The 20,115-nt window shown below is 42.9% G+C and overlaps 1 protein-coding gene across 1 annotated transcript in view; it reads right to left on the reverse strand.

The window, feature by feature from the left end:
* Positions 1–7,782: 7,782 nt before the first annotated feature.
* The window catches only part of PTH2R (parathyroid hormone 2 receptor), a 79,081-nt gene continuing 66,748 nt past the window's right edge, over positions 7,783–20,115 (reverse strand). The window contains exons 11-13 of the mRNA XM_084780798.1: positions 13,064–13,202; positions 11,172–11,213; positions 7,783–8,860 (exon numbers count right to left, since the gene is read on the reverse strand). Coding sequence (XP_084636924.1) covers positions 8,468–8,860; positions 11,172–11,213; positions 13,064–13,202 — 574 coding nt within the window. The 3' untranslated portion in view covers positions 7,783–8,467. The remainder of the gene's footprint in view (positions 8,861–11,171; positions 11,214–13,063; positions 13,203–20,115) is intronic.

Here is a 20,115-nt window from a genome sequence, read left to right on the forward strand (position 1 = left end):
TGATGGTGTTTGACATTTCCCACAACCTGTCACCCACAATTGTGCCTGACACTGCAATTACCTTTCAGGTTTTAGCACAGGACATACCTGTTCCAAAAGTAACTGCATAGGACATACCTACTCCAAAGTTAATTACACATTTGACCTGGTTTCTGCTCATACTAGCATTCTAAATGCATTGATACAAATTCAGCCCATCATTTTACAGTAGCTTAGACTGTCTTCTGACTTACATATCACTGTAAGTGACAGTGTCTTTTCAGAAACAGAAGAAACACACCCTATCCTGTCTGTTATCCCTACATGAAAGTTGTGGGACAAAATATAGCAGGACACGTAGTTAGATCTTCCTTGGGTTGTGATAACATGCCTTGAAAAATTCAATTCCTCTCTTCAAATAACCTTCATTTGGGTGTTAAAAGTATTTTTGGTTATGTAGTCAGTTTTGCTATTTTTCTCTTCAAGAGAATGAATTCTTTTGAAGATTACCATAACCACACATGTGTCAATATCCCTTATTTAACTTGCTAAGCACCAAATAATGATTTGGACAAAATTTCCAAATTTTCCAAGATCCTTACATCCTGGAAGTTTTAGGTCAGTGCACATTTCTCTACAGAGTGAGTGTCGCTGTATGCTGGTTATTTAGCCCTAGCAGAAGTTTCTACTTCTTTCTCCGGTGCCAGAACTGAAACCAGTGTCTTGACACATTAGGCAGCCACTCTACAAGTGAGCTACACCTGAGCCCCTGGAGTCTTTACTCAACGGTGCTTATCCTGAGTCTTTAGTCTTTGAGAAAGTCTTTCCCGATGGTCAGAACCCTAACATGCCTGGTGTGACTCTTTTGGCTCATTATTTCTTAAGAGCGGATATTAACTAAAGGGTCCTCATAGGAAGCACCTGGAAATGGATGTGGCATAAGCAAGTTCCTAAGCTTTAACCCAGACCTGACTTATCAGTGGATAGTCTTTTGGTCAATAAGAATCTGCTGAATACCCTGACAGAACCAGAATGCTGAAGTCCATGCTGCCCATCACCACAGACACAAATGAGTAGAAACAAGAAGTGGACCTTTTGTTTGTTTTTGATTTATTTAAAGAGCTTGCAGTATAACAACAACAACAAAAGCCAGTTTAACCCCTAAGGGAAAACAAAGACACGCCTGAGATCTCACCTCTAGGCAGCAGGCCATACAGGGAGGTAGGACAATGGCAGCCAAGCATTCTGGTGCCGAGTCCCTCCAGTCAGGCAGCCAGTCACGTGTCTGGACTTGTGCTGCCTATGACTTTTTGTTATCATGCTTTGAACTCTTCCCCCCATTCTTACCATGTTGGGACTCAGGCATTCCTTGAAATCCCTAATCTAGATCGTGCCTGCCAAAAATCCACTTTTATACCCCACCAGGGCCAACTGGGCTGGAGAATTAACTCAGAACCAGATGAGCCATTAACAGTATTTCCATGCTAAGCTATTACTAACATGTCCATGCAGGCCCCATAGTGCAATATAGAGCACAAAGTGCTCCCAGCACTTAGATATAAAGGTGCCTCTGTCTATCCCCCTTCCTCTGTCAGTAAAGATGTGAGGAAATGTAATAAGAACTCACATCCTCCAATACTCCATCTGTTTTCCTTCTTTCCTATTTAAATCATTAATCGAATGATCCACATACGCTCTCAAAGTCAGATGTGGGTTTGAAGGAGATTAGGCCTAAGAAGAGCTGGGCTTAAATGTTAATGTTAAATTAAGAGTCGGTGAAGGGTGCGACGCTTACCCACTGCGCCTAGCTTCTGCCACTTACAGATAGCCACCCACATCGAGTAGCTTTTATAACAGTGAATGAGTAGAAGCCAATGTAAACATTATCTTTCCATGTCACAGGGGTGAGTAATCAAAAGATAAAATGGTTCAAAGCCATTTTACAACAATACAATGGGCAAATTTTTGGGGCTTTCATGTGGTAGTCTATGAACAAGATGTATATGTTTATATCTAATTACATATTCTGGGTGGGATTCAAGAGAACTTAAATTCAAAAGTTATTTTTTTTTTAATCCTCACAGTCATGAGATACTGTGACATTTTTAAAAAAGCTTTTATATAAAACTATAGTCCCATTATTACTGATTTTTCCAAAGTCTTAAAATGATTAGTATTTCTACCATCAGAATGGCTTGATTCTCACTTATTTTTATTCACTATTGATTTGGGTTACTATTAAAGTCTGCTAAAGTAAGTTCTAAAAGACCTTAATAGTGAAAGAACAATCAAGGAGGTGAATTACAACTGATTCTTCCCGTTGATCTGCAGCAAAGTATAAAGTGTCTATAACTGCTTCTGAGTCCTTGAAGTGGGGATAATAACGCCATAGTGTGTAACAATGAGCACAAATGGTCCCCAACTTGATGGATAGGATTTTGCCAACCTTCTGACTATAGTTTGGCATTTCTGTGGAGCCATTCTAGGGTTGTTGCTGTTTTGTTTTGTTTCTCATTTTCAGTATGATATTTTAAGGAAATGCATGATATATTCAATACTCTCTTGTAAAGTAGGTTTGCTGTTAGATGTAATCTGGATAGTTTTAGGTCAAATTGACACAAGGTAGAGTCATTTGGGAAGAGCGAGCCTCCAGTGAGAACGTATTTCTACAAGATTGGTCTGTGGTGCATTTTCTTGATTGATGATTGATGTGAGAGGGCCAAGCTCACAGTTGGTGGTGCCACTCCCAGGCCAGTGGTTCTGGGTACTGGAAGGAAGTGGGCTGAGCAAGCCATGTGAAGCAGACCAGTAAGTAACATTCCTCTATGGTCTCTGTATCAATTCCTGGCCCCAGATTCCTGTCTTGAGTTCCTGCCTTGACTTACTTCAATTATGAACCACAAGCTATAAGCTGAAGTAAGCCCTCTCTTCCTAAGTTCCTTTTGATCATGCTGTTTTACCACAGCAATAGAAAACCTAGGACTGATGGTTCCACCCAAATAATGGGCTAAGGTTACGTGTTCTAAATACTTTTGTTATCTGTTAAGTGTCTCAAAAGCATTTTTGAATCGTGATGATTTATCAGTGTAGAGAAGCCGTCCTTTTGACTAAGACCCTCTCTGGATGCATAGATAAGACTGAGCACTGGAGTTCACAGTTCTTAGAGAAGCTAGCTGTCAGAGCAAATCTAATAAGAAAAAAAGATGGATATTTATATATCTTATAAAATCAGATGCTTACAATTATTTTTTAACTTTCAATTAATGTACAAAATAGTGAGTTTTATTGTGACATCATTGAATTCTTATGTACCTTCCATTGCCTTCTCCATCCTAATGCACAGTTTCCCCACCCACATAGCCTTCTGCTTTCTTGTCACAACATATGTATTTGTATTTGTGTGTGTGTTTTTAAATCTAGATTCTGTGTGTGGAAGAAAATAGGATATTTTTAGTCTTTCTCACCCTATCCTCTTTTATTCTCCCTACCTCTCACTTTAAAATCTCTCCTCCCATAAAGTCCCTCTCCATCTTTCAAATCATATATGTGACAATGAAAGGATAGCTGGATAGATAGATAGATAGATAGATAGACAGATAGATAGACAGACAGACAGACATAAGAGAAATTTTCTGTGTATGAGCAAAAACACACAATGTCTTTCTGATCTGTATTATCTGTCATGTTGTCTAGTTCCACTTATTGTCATGAAAATGACATAATTTCATTCTTTTTTATGTCTAAATAAGGTTCCGTTATGTGTGTGTGTGTGTGTGTGTGTGTGTGTGTGTGTGTGTGTGTGTGTGTGTACACTGTCATCCATGGACAGACACCAGGGCTGGCTCCACATCTTGCCTGTTGTAAATAGTGCAACAACAAACACAGCTGTGCAGGTGTCTCTGTAGTATGCTAACTTAGATCCCATTAGACATAAACCCAGGAGTGGTATCGCTGAGTCAAATGGTAATTCTACTTTCAGATTTCTGAGGAACCGTCATAGTGATCTCTGCAGTTTACATTCCCACCAGCCAGACAAATATTTCTTATCATTTGTTTTCTTGATAACAGCCTTTCTGACTGGAGTGAGAGGAACTCAAAAAGCAGCTTAAAGCTGAATTTCCCAGGTGGCTGAGGATGGTGAACAGCTTTTTAAGTAATTGTTGCTAGTGTGTTTCTTCTGCTAGCCTCTTATCAGGTACGTAATGTGGAGAGATTTTCTCCCATCCCCTCGTTCATCTCTTCCCTGTGCTGCTTCCATCAGTCCACAGAAGATTTTAACTTCATACGATCCTGCTTGTCAGTTCTTGGCACAATTTCCTGTGCTGCTTTTCAGAAAGCCCTGGCCTCTGTTTCTGTCCTGAAATGCCTCCCTTATGTTTTTGTTTTACCAGGGTTGGGTTTTAGACCTTACAGTGAAGCGTTTGACCCATTTTGAGCTGGCTGGTATTACAGGGTAAGAAATAGAGATAAAACTTTATTCTTCTACATGTGGATATGCAGTTTCCCCAGCATTATTGTCTGAAGAAAATGGTTTTTTCTTCCATTTTCTTTTGAAACTCTTCAAAACTCAGTCGGCTGTACGTACCTGTGTGGTCTTTGTCCTGAACCGCTATCCTCATCTGGTCTACACTGCATTTAGCACCATGCTGGTTTTGTAACTGTGACTCAGGGCTATTATTTGAGATCAATATTATGACACCCTCAGCATTGTCCTTTCTGTTTAGGACTACGCTGGCTGTTCAGGGTCTTTTATGGCTCCGTATGAGTTTCAGGATTGTTTTTCTAGTTCTGTGCAGAACGACATTGGAATTGCCCTGAATCTATAGATCATTTCCAGTAATACAGCCACATTTACTATCTCAATTCTAATAATCCCTGAGTATTGGGGATCTTTTTGTCACGTAATATACTCACTTCTTTCTTTAATGTTTTCAAACATTCCTTGCAGAGCTCCGTGATCTCCTTGGTTAGATTTTTTTCTTATGTTTTTGTGGGTTTTGGTTGGTTTGTTTGCTGGCTTCAGGACACTGTAAGTAGGGTTTTGTTTTGGTTTGTCTTTGGGGTTTTTTGTTTGTTTTTGTTTTTGTTTGTTTGTTTGTTTTTTGTCAGTCTGATTTCTTTCTCAGCAAGTTTGGTTTTAGTGTATAGAAAAGCTGCTGACTTTTCTGTGTTGATTTTGTATTCTGCCATTTTAATGAAAGTCTATCAAAATGCTGAGTTTGTGGTGCAGTCTTTTTGGTCTTTAAGTACATGAATGGGTTACCTAGATATAGTATAAACATCTTGTTCAACAACATTATCATTGAATTTCCAGGATAAAACAATTGCTGAAACATGTATGCTACAGTAAGATGGAAAATAAGAAAAATGTCTTCGTTGTAAGTGTAACATATGAAATACAGTTTTTAAAAACTGGCACGAAAATTGATTCCCAAGACACAATATAAGTGATTTCAATTCTTATTAGAAATCTACATAAATATCTGTAATATTTTTCTATGGTCACCATTATAAGTTACCGCAAAGCCAACATACGAAAACAACCCATTTTCTTCTACACTTCTATAGGTGGGAAGCCAGCAGAGGTCTGGCTGGCATCATTGGAGCTGCCTTCCCTCTTGGAAGCTCTGCAGGGGAAGCTGGCACTCAGCCATTTCCAGACACTCTAAGCTCTGAGCATCTCCTGGCTCAGAGCTCCTCCCCTCACAGCCAAAGCTGGGAAGGAGAGGTCAGGTCCTCACATCACATCGCTCTGCCTCTCTCCTCAGCCTTCACGTTCATTCCACTTTTAAGGACCACTGTGATTAAGTAGATTCTGCCAAGATGGTCTAAGAGAACTCCTCCAGGCTTGACATCAGCTGATCAGCAAATCTTAATTATGCTTGTAACCATTGTTTGATTTCACCATGGAACCAACATAATCATCAGTTGTGTGAATTGTGGTGTGAACATCTTTAGTGTCATTTGTATGCCCGCATAATGCAAGATTCATTCTAAACCATTTAATATTAATCTGTGGGTGCAAGCAATATACAAACACTCACACATATTACTAATCTTCCTAAGATTCAAAATCAAGGTTGTTGGGTACTTAGACATGTTTACAACATTTCCTGCCGTAAAACAAATGTATTTTTTAATGTTACTTAACAAGTGTAATAAACACTGATGTGGTCCAAACCATCCATGTTTACTTTGGGCCATAAGTATTATTTCCAATGTCAGACTCTTATTTGACTACAAGAAAAATATAGTATTAATGTTCATTTCAGTAAGTCATATCCCACCATTTAAACCTCTTGCATCTGGAGCTTCTTGTATTTCCAGATTGACAAGCGTCTGGAGCATAAGCATGCGTCGCCTTCTGGTGATGAATTTAGAAAGTGAAGCATGGCAGCAGGTGCTGGGGACCGGAAGTGTAAAGACGGGCTTTCCTATTCTCATACCTGATATATAAAGAAGCTGTGGTCCAGCCTTAGGATTTGGAGCAGGCTGGAAAGTCATTATTTTCCATGTTCCTTTAAATATATATATATATATATATATATATATATATATATATATATATATATATATATATATATATTCTAAAAATCCCTAATGGTATCACAGTGACCACTAAAGGCCATTTATAAGAAGGCAAATTTTTTTTTAAAAAATGCTACTTAAAGTAATGATAAGAATGACACAAACCAAGCATTTCTGTAGAATATTTATGTCACAAAATACTTTTAATGTGTGCCTTTTCTTATCTATCATAGCGTCTCTTTTAAGTAGACTAATGGTTCCTACATTTTTAGTGGCCTAAATGAATTATAAAAGTGCCTTCATTTTTAACATGGATCAATTGAATTATCAAAGAAGCTAAGACATAAAAGTCTAGATAAAGTTAGCCATAGAACTGAACCTCATCTCTGAGTCAACCTATGATGGTTCTCTCACAGGCAGGCAGCTCAGGGAGGCAACAATATAGGATTGGGTGGGTTGAATAAGCACAGTGGCATCTTCATAAGCTGAATGGAAAGGAAATGACTCCACTATATGACCCAGAAAAGGAAAAAAGGACAGGTGAGCCATAAGTATCAGATTACCTAAGTCAGGATAACACTGTTGAAACCATTCAGGAGATGGTTTTGCTTTAGCTCAGAATGCACTGTTCTGATGCCTCCTGCATAGATCTGTCTTTTACATGAGTGGAAACTTCATAAGAGTCTTTATAACTTTATAACACTAAGATACATTATAGTACAAGGTCTTGAAGCATTCTCTACCCAGAAGGAATTCATTAAATTATCTCATTGGTTAATGGTGTGTGTGTGTGTGTGTGTGTGTGTGTGTGTGTGTGTGTGTCAGAAAGAGAGAGAGAGAGAATGCTTATGAGTGCATGAGACTGCAAGTCAATAGATTACATCTGAAACCATACTCATTCAATGACTTTGGGTAAGTTGATCCACCTTGTGAGTCATTGTAAAAAAACAGTGAAAATGGAAAAAGTACTTACTCCAGATTTCACAGTGAGTCAGTACTTGTAAAGCCCCAGCGGAATGCCTGCTCAGTAGTATATGTACTCAATAAATGTTTTCCTGACTGAAACATCAGATTTGGCAAAGCATGGAAGCCATGTGCCCAGAGCTGCTGCAGACTTGCGGGGAGAACAGTTGGTTGCTTCACAAGAATAATGTGCGATGACGAAAGGGCATTTTTGTAATGACCAAACATGAGTCTTTAAAACACAGTTTTAATTTAACCCACACACCATCTGTAGCATAGCAAACATCAGAACAAAGGAAAAGACGAAGATGGAGCGTGGGTTTGCATCAGTGTAAACGAGGCCACACAGGATCAGCTCTCAAACAGGAGGTCACTGACTGAGAAAATTCTAGACTTGTCGTGGTTTACAAAGAAAAGCAACGTGCACATCTTGGCTCATCACACAAGGGACACTCAATGGAAGAATAGAGTGGTTTTCCTTGTTCCTAGAATCAATCATGGCTGTCAGAAATGCATCACTTTATTAACGTCCAGTCAACTGATTTCCCAGTGTAGTTGGTCTTAGACTTTTAGTCTTCCAATGTACATTCATCGATTGCTCCAGAACATAGACAAAATGAATGTGACAGCAGAAAATCAACAAAATAAGAAAGATAAAGATTAGTGATTTCCTAAAAGAAAAATGATGCAAACTAAACGATCTTTATCATATTTAGGGCGATATTTATGAGAGAAAGGTAGAACCAAGCGTTTGAAACCTTTTCTATCCAAAAGAACCAAAATAATAATAACCACTGAGAAAGTATTAATTTGGGGGAAAGTGCCGACACATTAATAAACTACCCCAATCATACCCTTTTTGCATTACTATTTATAGGAGCCAACTGGTAGAAACTGAAAACATTTAAACAACGCCTTATTCCAGAACTCCAGCCTTCCATCTTAGGTCCTCCCGTACTGCCAGATCCGCCAATCCACAGGTGCTGCAAATGGTGATTTAGATACACTCAGTTTCTCTCTTGCGTCCTTCGGTGTCTAGGGTCAACGCCACTGGCCTGGAACATTCCCCGACTGGAATATCATCTTGCTGCCTCCCGTGATCTTCTTTAGTCTCCTCGGGGGTGGAGTGTGGCTGGCAGTCCTGCTCCGAACTACTCCAGACATAGCCAGGCAGAGTCACATGGCTGTCGATCTGTCTGCTGGCATTCTTGGTGGGTTTGCCAGAGATGAGCACCAGGCGCGTGCTTGCCCCCATCTGTGACTGACTGCTGATGCTATGCGTGACGGTGGTGAGCACCGAGCCGTACCTGTGGCCGCCACAAGGTGGCGTTCGTTCCCAGTCGATGGACAGATTCCATCTTGTCCACATCTTCTTCACCTCAGCCTGCACCTACAGCGCAAGAAACAAACATCGTATCAGAAAACCATAAAGGAGCCCTGAACTCGTGTTATGAAAAGCTTAGATTTCATTGATAATAATAATAGCCATTTGTTGAGGTCTCTCTCTATCTTCTGTACACCTCAAAAAGACTTTCCCGATCAGTGTTACTTTTAGTATTTCGGTGAGAACTAAAGTGCCACTGATACAAACAACAGTCCTATCCAAAGGAAGAAAGAGAATTCCAGGTTGGAGGAGAAATAAGAGATGGACAGATGGACGGTGGCACTGGGGAACCCAGGACTCTGCATAGGACATGTCTATCTGAACCTTGTACTGAAGAGGCCAACGCTTCAGAGCTGTCTGCAACACAAAGTCTCACTGCACCGCCTGGGACAACCTCAATCATCCTGCATGTACACCCCGGAAATAACCTCAGTCCTCCTGAACATCCCAGGGATAACCTCAGGCCTCCTGAACATCCCAGGGATAACCTCAGGCTTCCTGAACATCCCAGGGATAACCTCAGTCCTCCTGAACATTCCAGGGATAACCTCAGGCCTCCTGCACATCCCGAGGATAGCCTCAACCCTTCTAAAGAGCATTTGTCTGAGAAAACTTAAAGCTGCGGGGAAATTCCACTGGTCGGTCTAGCCATCATACCTCATAAAAAAATCTCCTGCCTCCTTTCTTCAAACATTTACCGCAAAGGACCCTCAAGTTGTCCTAACATTCAGAATTCCCTCCTTGCCTCCCTCCATCTCGGGCTCCTGGGCCCTATATCTTTTTTGGTTTTGTTTTCTTTTGTTTTGTTTACCTTTTGAGACACGGTTTCTGTCCTGGACTCACTTTTATAGACCAGGCTGGCCTTGAACTCACTGAGATCTGCCTGCCTCTGCCTCCCGAATGGTGGGATTAAAGGAGTGCACCACCACCATGCTCCTTTGTGTTGAAGCCTTAAAGAGGCTGAGGCTTTTGCTTCCCTGTCACTGTTGGAGGATGGAGGCTTAATGAGCTGGCACAGCTGCAGCTGCCACCCCTGCAGCCAGACTAGCTCTTATCTATGCTTTTCTGCCTTGGTCTCTGAGCCTCCAAACTTCCAAGTTCCCCTTCTAAAACTCCCTCTGCCCAGATGAGAACAGAGCTCAGCTCCCTACTCTTAAGCTGCTACAGAACAAACTCTGTTCTCAGCACTTGGTGTCTGATGTCTGACAGCACCCCCAGGCAGAGCAATGGCAAGGAAGGTACTTGGCTTGCCAGGAAACTGCCACGCTGTAAAGCTGCACCAGCAAACAGGAGGGAGGGATGGAAGACAGATAGAAAAACAGGCACTGCGGCTGCACCCAACTAGCTGGGGCTCTGTCCTCCATGCCTGCTACCAAAGTATGCTTTCTCCTGATTCTTTCCCGAGAGCGCCAGGGGAAGAAAAAGCTGTAAGTTAATGTCACCTGAAACAACATACTCTCATCTGTTCATCTGGGAAGAAAGATGGAAGGAGAGAGAGAGAGAGAGAGAGAGAGAGAGAGAGAGAGAGAGAGAGCGCCGATGCACTTAGCCCAGCAAATTAAGGCCAAAACAATACAGCAGTAAATCAGAGAGTTCACAAGTTGCCACTCAAGCTCCTTATGTAGAGGCCAACATCCCACAGACACCAATTTGCTCAGAAGCATCTGGTGATCTACTGCTGTGACAAGTGTCCTTGTCCTCCTGGGACTTGGAGCAAGTTGGAAATCTGAGAGAGAGAAAGAAGACCATACACACACAACAGCAGGGCAGGGCATGCTGACAGCCCCAGGATTGCATGCATCATCCGCTTGCTGATGTACGGTGTAGTTACTTCTCTCTGAGGACCTCCAAATGGACTGAGATGGCCCCATCCTCAGCCTGTCTTAATTGTCTGTCTTAATTAAATTTAACTTAGTTTCATTTAGATTCTTCCTTGGGAGAGTTGTTGACTATTTACAGAACTTGGTGTGGACCAAAAGTTGTAGTATTAAACCAGAATTGATTTAGAAATAACTAGAATAAGAACCACCCTGCCTGTTAGGAAAGAGTTGACGGTTGGAGGTTTGGTCTCTTGCTCTTAGAGATGTGAGTTCACTTGCTTCTGCCCTCCGTCATGAGATGATGTAACAAGAAGACCCTGGTCAGATATGGCCTCCTTGACATTGGGCAGCTCCACTTTTAAAACTGTAAAGAGCACACCTCTACTCTTTATAAATTACAAGTTTCTTGTGCTCTGCCATAAAGGCACAAAAATGGGTTAAAAACAAAATTTAATTTGGAGCTTCTCTTCAGAGGCCCCTGGCGTCTTCGGACTTACCTCCCCATTGCAGTAGCAGTACACAATCGACACGAAGAACCCCTGTGGAGAAAAAGAGGATTATGAGGCCGCCCCAGCAAGTCACGAAGCCGAAAGCAAGGAAGTGCCCTGTGTCAAAATTCACCAACCGAAAAGCTGGCTTTTAATGGTTTCTTCAGAAATTTACACAAACTTATTTTCTCCTAATATTTCCAAATGTGTGCGTTTCTATTACATTTGTTTGCGGCCTCCCCCATGGTCTCAGCGAAGCAAACAAATAACTGAGTAAAATAATCGGTAGTGCAGGGAGAACTGATTCCTACTGTGTGGTTTTGTTTATCTTGCTGCTCAAGGATCACATAAAGCTCCTCCCCTGCTTGGTAAAATATGCCTTAAATGCCAGGAGCCACCAACATAGAATATTATATGGTAAGAACGCAGAGAACCTTTTCTTTCACTCCGAAGTATCTGTTAGGCTCAAACTCTGTGCTAAGAGCGACTCGGCGTGACAGGGGGTGAGAGTGTTTGTTAAACAAGACAGTTCTGGAAGAGACGAGACCAGGATAAAATGTAAGCCAATGAATGACCACAAGAGAAAGGCAAGGTGATAGGGGGTCTTATGGGTAAAATCGATGTTACGGGGAACAACAGGATGGGTGCATTAGATTAGCAACTCAGCTAAGACTTCTATGTGGGGACATATAAGCTGGTCAGAGTGGCAAAAGCAAGATGTCAAATGGATGAAGGGGAGGGGTGATGCAGGGAAAAGAGAGCATAGTGTAACACCCTTGCCTCTCACCCTAGACAGGTCCCACGGGCTCCGTGGAAGATTTGATGAATGTTGACAGGCTTCAGCCCATGCAGGGCCATATGTGGCAGAAAATGACACTTACTCGAGACTGAATGCAACAGGAAACCTTTGGCTATTTTGACAAGTAAGTAATCCCATCAAGTGGAAAATGCCCAGTTATTCGGGCTGTTGTGAACTGAAGGCCCCTGTGTTACAGATTCTGTAGCCTTATTAGAACTTTGTGGCTGTGGGAGTTAGAATGTTGCCGATTAGGAGCCCAGATCATCTCAGGCTGTCCTCAACTCCCTGAAGAGCCATTCATCAGCCACCTTGTAGCACACCTGCATCATTTCAACCATCATCAGGTAAAACCTCTAGAATGTACTGATTTAGCAAACCATTTGCTCCCGGTAGCCAAGAGCTAAGAACACCATCAGGTTTCATCTGAAGTCCAGAGTGGAGAGCTTTCGTCTTTGTCATAACTCACCTAAGTGATGTCCCCACCAACATGTTTGATGAGCACATTGATTTGTGACTTCCTTCCATTGTGTGATTACAAAACATTCGTGGGATCACTTCCATCTCAGGCCATGGTGACTAATATTTGTCTCAAACTCTGTTACTCCCTCTGAAGTGAATATGTCACCAGGGTCAAGGTGGGAGGGGGGGCAGAGGGGGCGGGATGGTGAAGACTGGTCCATCTGAGAGGTTACAGCCGTCTTCTTTACAAGGAGACAAAGCGAGTGACTGCAACCTTGTCTCTTTACCTTCCTTTCCTAGTCTCCCTGTCCTGTCTTTGTCTTCTTTTAATTTCCTTCACCTCGCGCACACACCGAAATGCCTGACTCTGCGCTGCAGCAGTGGTGTGCTCTCCAACAATGTACCCTCTCAATCTTGCTGCCCAGGCTTGTCCCTGTGCCAAACAGTTCCACGCTGGCTCTTTCTGAGGTCCTAGAATTTACCTGAACCCCTAGGAGGGAACACAGTAAAAACCAGAAAATGGGTGTCCTCTCCTGGCTCTCGGAAGACAGGTGCGCCAAGCCAAAGAGAAGGGCGGAGAAAGGGGTCAAGGGAACGGAGGAAGCGAGACCACAAGCACCACCCCGGAGGCACTGCTGGTCACCTGGAAGGAGTTGAAGAAGAGCTCACAGTGCATGCGGATCTCCCACCAGCGCCCTGAGAAGGAGTGCGGCTGGCAGATGAACACGATGTAATGCACGCCAAACACCAGCACCAGGACCAGCGTTGACTTAGCCAGTTTCCTGGAAGAAAACACAAGGTTTCCTATTAACCGACCTCAGATGCCTTCAGGAAAAGCCGCTTACTCGAGAACTGAGCATTAGCGATGCTCAGAGGAGCAGAGTCCTCGGCGGCTGTTGTCTGTTCTCCTTCTCCTTCCTCCACTTCTGGGGGTGTTTTCTATGGATTGGGGCGTGTGCGTGCGTGCGTGCGTGCGTGTGTGCGTGTGTGAGTGCGTGCGTGCGTGTGTATTGGCAGACGCCATACAGAAAGAACTGTGGTGGGCAAGCAAGCTTCCCGGAGATGGGTCCAGCTGCAACAGACGTACCTCGGAGAGGCACAGCCCCCACGGGGTTCGTCCCTGGATTGCGTCATGCTGCTGCTGCTGTGCCTTCTCATATCTGCCATTGTTATATTCCTCCTATATGTGGCATGGTGCGAGTAGACGCGGGGGGGGGGGGGGCGGGGGGAGACCCTCACTGCCTATAGTCTGGTGTGATTGCTTCATGGGCAATTTTCCTGCAGACCAACATGAAGGGAAACTGTTCATAGAATAATGCTGTTTAGATGAATGATGGTTGGATGTTTTGCAGAATTTCTGGTTTGATTTACATAGTTTTAGGAAGTTAGGATAGTTGATAAGAAAGATTTAAAAAGATGGTTTGGTGTTTTGTTTTGTTTTTTTAACCAGGAAGATACAGCAAAGATAGAGCAGAGAGGGCTGTAGAGGCTAGAAAAGGAACACAGTGAGATCTCACGCATTACAGCAGCACAGTTGCACTTGTGGGAAGGAAAAGAGGCTGGAGACAAGTTAATGAGCAAAGAAAACATTCACTCTAGCGTGGGTCTGAGTTCCTGGATCTTGTGGTCTAGGGCTGTGGTCATGGGTTTCGCTGTGCACCATGAAACGGCAGGGTTATGAACAAAGAGTAAATGACCCTGTTATGATTATGAGAGTAGAGAATAGATGATTGGCTGGGTTAGCAAAATAAGGCTTCAAAAAAAAAATAAGACATAAGATAAAGTGTTGCTTGGTAAATACAAACTGTCCCCAGCTAGCATAGAGAAAGACTTGCTACTATAGGCTTGGCTTGCTTAAACTGTTAGTCCACGGCAAAAAAATTATTGCTTTTCAGGTTAGGGTGAGTTTGTGAAAAGAAAGATAGATGGGAAATGTTCAGTTAGGCATGGGTTTCAAAAGAAGAATATATAATTATTAATCTTGCAGTTTCCCTTTGTGTAATGACTTTAATCTGTTTTTGAATAATATATTTTTGTGGGGATTGTTTTTGGAGAATGTGTAAGTTGTGGCTATGGGGTGGTCTTTTTTCTTACATAGAGAATTTTTTTGTCTTAAGTGCTACAAAAAGAATAAGAGAAAAATAAAGTATGAAGATTTCAAGCATACAATAAGACGTGTGTGTGTGTGTGTGTGTGTGTGTGTGTGTACACAATCTATGAAATGCATGCACATGAGTGTGCAGGTGCACAGGCCCTGACACTAGCATACAGAAACCCAAATAGAACGTTTAGTGTCTTCCTCTCATTCTCTCACATTATTTTTGTTCTGTTTTATTTTGTTTTCTTTGTTTATTTGTTTGCTTTGAGACAGAGTCTCTCACGGAATGTAAAACTCACCATTAAAGCAAAGCTGGCTAGCTAGTGAGTTCTCAAGCATCTGTCTGTGTCTACTTCCTAATGCTGTGGTTACAGGTTTGTACAGCCATGCCCAGCTTCACACGAGTGCTGGGGATTCACACCCGGGTCCTCATGCTTGCAAATGTCCCCAGTGAGCCATCTCCTCAGCAACACTTTTTATCACTGCCTACAGAAAGTCAGGTTGTCGCTTCTCACTTCCTGTCACCAGTGCCCGCCTTAAGTTCTCTAGTCTCCTGTCTCTTCTTCATGATGACAGGATGCTGTGTTTATAAGGTTGTTAAATGGCCTTTGTCACTGTCCTAAGTCATATTTAACTTTGTGTCTGAGACTTAACAAGCATTTACCTGAGGCTCAGGGAACATCAGGGAAGAGGGGACAGAAGATTGTAAGGACTGGAAGACCAGGAAGTCGGCTGCAAGGCTGTGCCTGCCCTATATGACAGGGAAGCTTGCCCATGAAATCTCAACAACATGCCTGCCCAAACAAGGCCTGAATAAGTCCAACACCAGTTAACATCCCAATGTGGATGGGGAGAAAACCCATGGGGCCCTACCCCTGGATGAAGAGCTACAGGCAATTAATGGCTGCTAAGAGAGAGAGAAAAATCATTCTGCCCAGGGATGAGCCCTCTGATTGGTTCTCCAATACCAAGGGGTCAATCCTAAAAACATATGCACATGAGCAACAATAAAACGATTTAGCAGGTTATATTTATATATTTATTGCTCATATGCAATAATAATTAAGAAATATTAATGATAATTATCAACAATAATTAAGGAAAAGGCTATGATTTGAGATAGAGTGAGAGGAACATAAGAAGGAGAGGAAGGGAAGAATGATGTAAATGCAGTACATATATATAATTTAAAATTTTAGCTTAATTTTTTTAATCAACTACTCTTTGAGATATTTCACAATTCCTTATGAGCTACATGTGGTCAGTCCTTCCTCTTGTTCTGAGTATTTACTGTCAAATACTTTTTTTCAAACTATCTGTAGTACTATTTAACTATCTATCTCTCTCCCTTTTGAGAAAGGATCTCACCGTTTATCACTGGCTGGCCTGGAACTCATTATGTAGAGCATGCTGGCCTCAAACTCACAGGGATCTCACTTCCTGCCTCTGCCTCTGCCTCTGCCTCTGCCTCTGCCTCTGCCTCTGCCTCTGCCTCAATGCTGTCTCAATGCTGTCTCAATGCTGCCTCAATGCTGCCTCTGCCCCTGTCTCAATGCTGCCTCAATGCTGCCTCTGCCCCTGTCTCAATGCTGCCTCAATGCTACAATAAAAGGCATGAGCCATCCTTGCCCTTCCCTGGCCTCATCCTAATGATTTTGTATATTTGAAGCAATCTTGGGTTTTCCAATGTGATGGCACGATGTTCATTTCTAGGTATCAGCTTGCCTAAGGATGGCATTACTTTGATGTGTAATGTGCGAAGGTGCTTCCAAAGGAGATGGGCACATGAGTGACTGTACTCAATGTGGAAGGTCTACCCTCGGTGGGTCAGTCACTACCAACCACCAGAGGCCCACCACTTAGTACTGAGAAGCTGAACACGCACCGGCAGGCTCCGAGAGTGTAGAGCACCAGTCAGGTCCAGCAGGCCCACTGTTTATCAGTGGTGCTGTCTTGAGTGCACTGTACTAATGTGGAATTCTAAGACTGAAGGAACTGTAGGCAAAGCATGTGATGAGAACTCAGACCAATGGCCAAAAAGCACCAACCCCCCCCCCCCCAGCTGTAGTGTGGGTGAAAGGCAGGTAGCTGCACCAAAGGAACAGACAGCTCTGACAGGTCTGTGTCATTTTTCTCTTCTGCAGCTGGAATAGTGCTCTGCTTTCAGCTTTCCAGGCTCTGCAGCCTTTGCATCTGGGACTTACACCAACAGGCTGCTGAGCTGTCGAGTATCCTTCCGGGGCGGGGGGTTGCACCGTTTGCTTCCTCGGTTGTAAGAATTTGGACTTAAATAGAGTCCTAGGACTGTGGCTTGTTGATGGCTTGCCACAGGCTTTCTCAGACTCCAGACTCATGTGGACCAGTTTCCCAAGTGCTGTCTCGTATACACACTTCTCGGTAGCCACCTACCCACCCAAGAGTCTGTCTGTACACCTGTGAACCTTTGGACAGCCCTATTGATTCTGTCCCAAGAGAACCCTGTCCAGTACAGACAGGTTTGGTCTAAAATGGCCCCCACTGACGCTATCTCTTGCTACTTGCGCCTTTGTCAGTCCTCACCCAGAACATGGTCAGGCTGAGGAGTTTCCTCTAGCAGGTTATGTTAATGATGTTAGAATGCTGTTCTGTGACTGCATTGCCTAAAATTCTAACTGCCATCTTCCTGGCTTTCTATAGAGAGGCTCGCTGCCATGAGCCGTGAGCCGTTCCACTGAACGGCTCATGTGGCAAGAAGCAGTTGATCTTGACATCAGCCAATGAGCACCCAAACCTACCAGTATCTCATGCATTTAGATATTTTCCCCAGTAAAACTTTCCCATGGCGTCACTGCCCTGACTGATGTTTCAATTGCAGCCAGGTGTCAGCCAGAAACAGAGGAGCGGCACCCAGATAGATTCCTGACTTACAGAAGATGAAGTGCAAAGTGTGCTGTTTAAAGCCACTAAGTTTGTAGAACTTCACCTGTCACCAGGACACCAAGTGCACCATTTTCCAGTTTTGTGGTTACTTTTGCTTTGTTTGTATTTTCAATCCAAGAAATTGCCAAACATGATCTACTTCTCATTTCTCAAATTCCCACCCTTTGTGAGTAATTCACACCCAAGAATCTTGAAAAAGTTAGCCTTCTGTCCTGACCAGTCTCTCCTCTAGTTGCATTATTTATTTATTTATTCTCTTTCTTCTTGGAAACAAGCTGTGTGTGTGAGCCAAGATCTCACTAGCTGAGACTGAAGAGAACTAGATTCAGAATCTAGGCTTGATGTTCACCACCTATGGACTTCTGATCCATTTGCCTGGTCTTAGAAATAAGTAAGGTGGGGGTCCATCAGCCTGGAAAGGCTCTTATTCCAGGGCTTTCTTGGGAATCATCATTCCTTACCAATACACTTTCCATCGTGGCCTGGAGTGGCCACAGGTTCTCATGGAAGTGTCTGCCTAGCTCATGTGTCTGGAGTTTGTCTAGCTCCCTCGTTGCCTGTGGTGTCCCAGTCAGTAGTGCTCAGCTACCTGGCTCTCAGTTTCCCCTGTATCCGTGATCTTGTCATCCACTGATCTGAGTCCTCACTGTCTTTGCCTGCAATTCCTTCCTTCAGTATTAGAATTCTGCCTTAGGCCATTTTGTTCAAGACATCACTGTGATATGCAGTGGGTCTCTTGGACCTGACTAACACTCTCAGCTCTCAGAAGCTGCCTGAACTTGTCCTCCTTCTGCAGGCTGAGCAGTGAGCCCCAAGTTCCTGTGACTATTATAAGACTAGGAGTGATGCTGTGAACACCTAAGGCATTTTAATACGGTCTGGTTAGATTCAGGAATCGCATTAACTGCACTTGTACAGCCTTAAAACTCTTGTCTAACATCTCCCTGAAAAGAAAATTGCATTCTCTCCTTAAGATGCAGTGTAAATCCCCCTGGAGAGTGCTTTCAAAATCAAGCTAACTTGATTGCTCCTACCTTTGTAGCTGGGAACCAAAAACTAGGTTCAAACATAAAATTAAATCAGAGCAATATATCATAAAATGCAAAAGTCTTGTCACCATTCAGTTTAATACAGACCCGAGAAAAACTGCTAGGCAGTGAAATCCATTTGGTACCCCGTTAGCTCTGTCCGAGTTCTCTCCTTCTGACTATGACTAAGCTATTTTATAGCTCTGTAGGGATAAAGGATTGTCTGTAAAAAAAAAAAACAGTAATTGGATTCATCTTCAGTTTATTAAAGTACAACAAAGTTACTGCCATAAGTGATATCCATTCAGTCTATTGCTATGCAGTCGTAAAAGTACAGATCAACATAACCGGGTCTTACATTCCAGGCTCTAGAAACTGAACTCAAGGTTACAGCAACAGCTGGACAAGGTTCTTTTGTAAACACCTACAAATTTCTAAAGACCTCCACTGAATTTGTAGATTTCTTCTCTGGCTCTTGGCCAAAGATCGCTTGACTCCCACAGGCTGCCTGTAGGTTCAAAGCCCAGGCCCTCTCAGGCTTCCAGGATGGAGTCTGTGGAAAATATCATCGGAGTGACTGCCCACTTTCTTTGGCATATAGCATAGCCTAATCAAGCAGAGATCAACAAAGTCATCATTCATCTTGCCCACACTCAAGGTCCAGGTAACAGGTGTTGCACATAACTCATCTAAGGATACCCAAAACTAGGGATCCCAGGACCCATCCTAGGAATCTCCCACAGTCCAACCACTGAGATGCAAGTTGTATCCAGCGTAGTGTAGATGCCACTGACTGGAGCCCTGTAGGCATTGACAAGTTTTGCAGTTTGGATCCATTTGTAACGTCAGAATGCATATTTTCTCTTTTGAACTGGGTGAAATGTTTTATCACCTCCTTCATTAATTGTAGGATTAAATAAAATGTTAGGACAGTGTTTCCTTTTACATATGAGCTATGATCGCATCCTCTTTTAGAATTTATCCTGCAGAGCATATGATGAGCAAATGCACACCTGGGTCGTTATCTGTCTATTCATAGCAGATTGGGCACTAGCAGCTCTGGGCACTGATGTTTATTAGTGTCTTTACAGTCAAACACACACACACACACACACACACACACACACACACACAAACTGATCACTTGGCTTTCTACAAAGACACTGCCGGGTAATGAGATGATCCAAGCATGTAGCAACTGATACGGGTTTTCTGGCTTGCTGGCAGTGTGGTGATGGTTCTGTGTACAGGAGAAATGCAAACAGGTCAAGTGATTTGAAGACACAGTGCCCTATTTCGAAAATAGATGCCCAGTCCTCACAATGTCTGGCCCTCATCACTCTCCAGGTAAATGAGTATGGAAAAAAATCTCTAGTTTTCTTCAGTGAATCATGTTTAGCTTAAACAAAAGAGGACAGGCTGAGGGACCCAGTGTAGCCTACGCCTTTATTGATGCCCCCTGGCCTGAAATGAAGCTTTTTCTCCCATCTCTGTGAATAGAGTTTTCTATATGCATTTCTGCATGTACTTTCCTTACTTCAAAAAAAAAAAAGATTCTACAAGATCTCAGTCATTTTCTCCCGTTTCCTTACTTTCCCACTCTTGTCTTCTAAGAGTGAAATGTAGCAAACGGAACTGTTAGAAATGTCG

Source organism: Acomys minous, assembly GCF_964271855.1.
Source record: "Acomys minous genome assembly, chromosome: 4".
NCBI classification, from domain to species: domain Eukaryota; kingdom Metazoa; phylum Chordata; class Mammalia; order Rodentia; family Muridae; genus Acomys; species Acomys minous.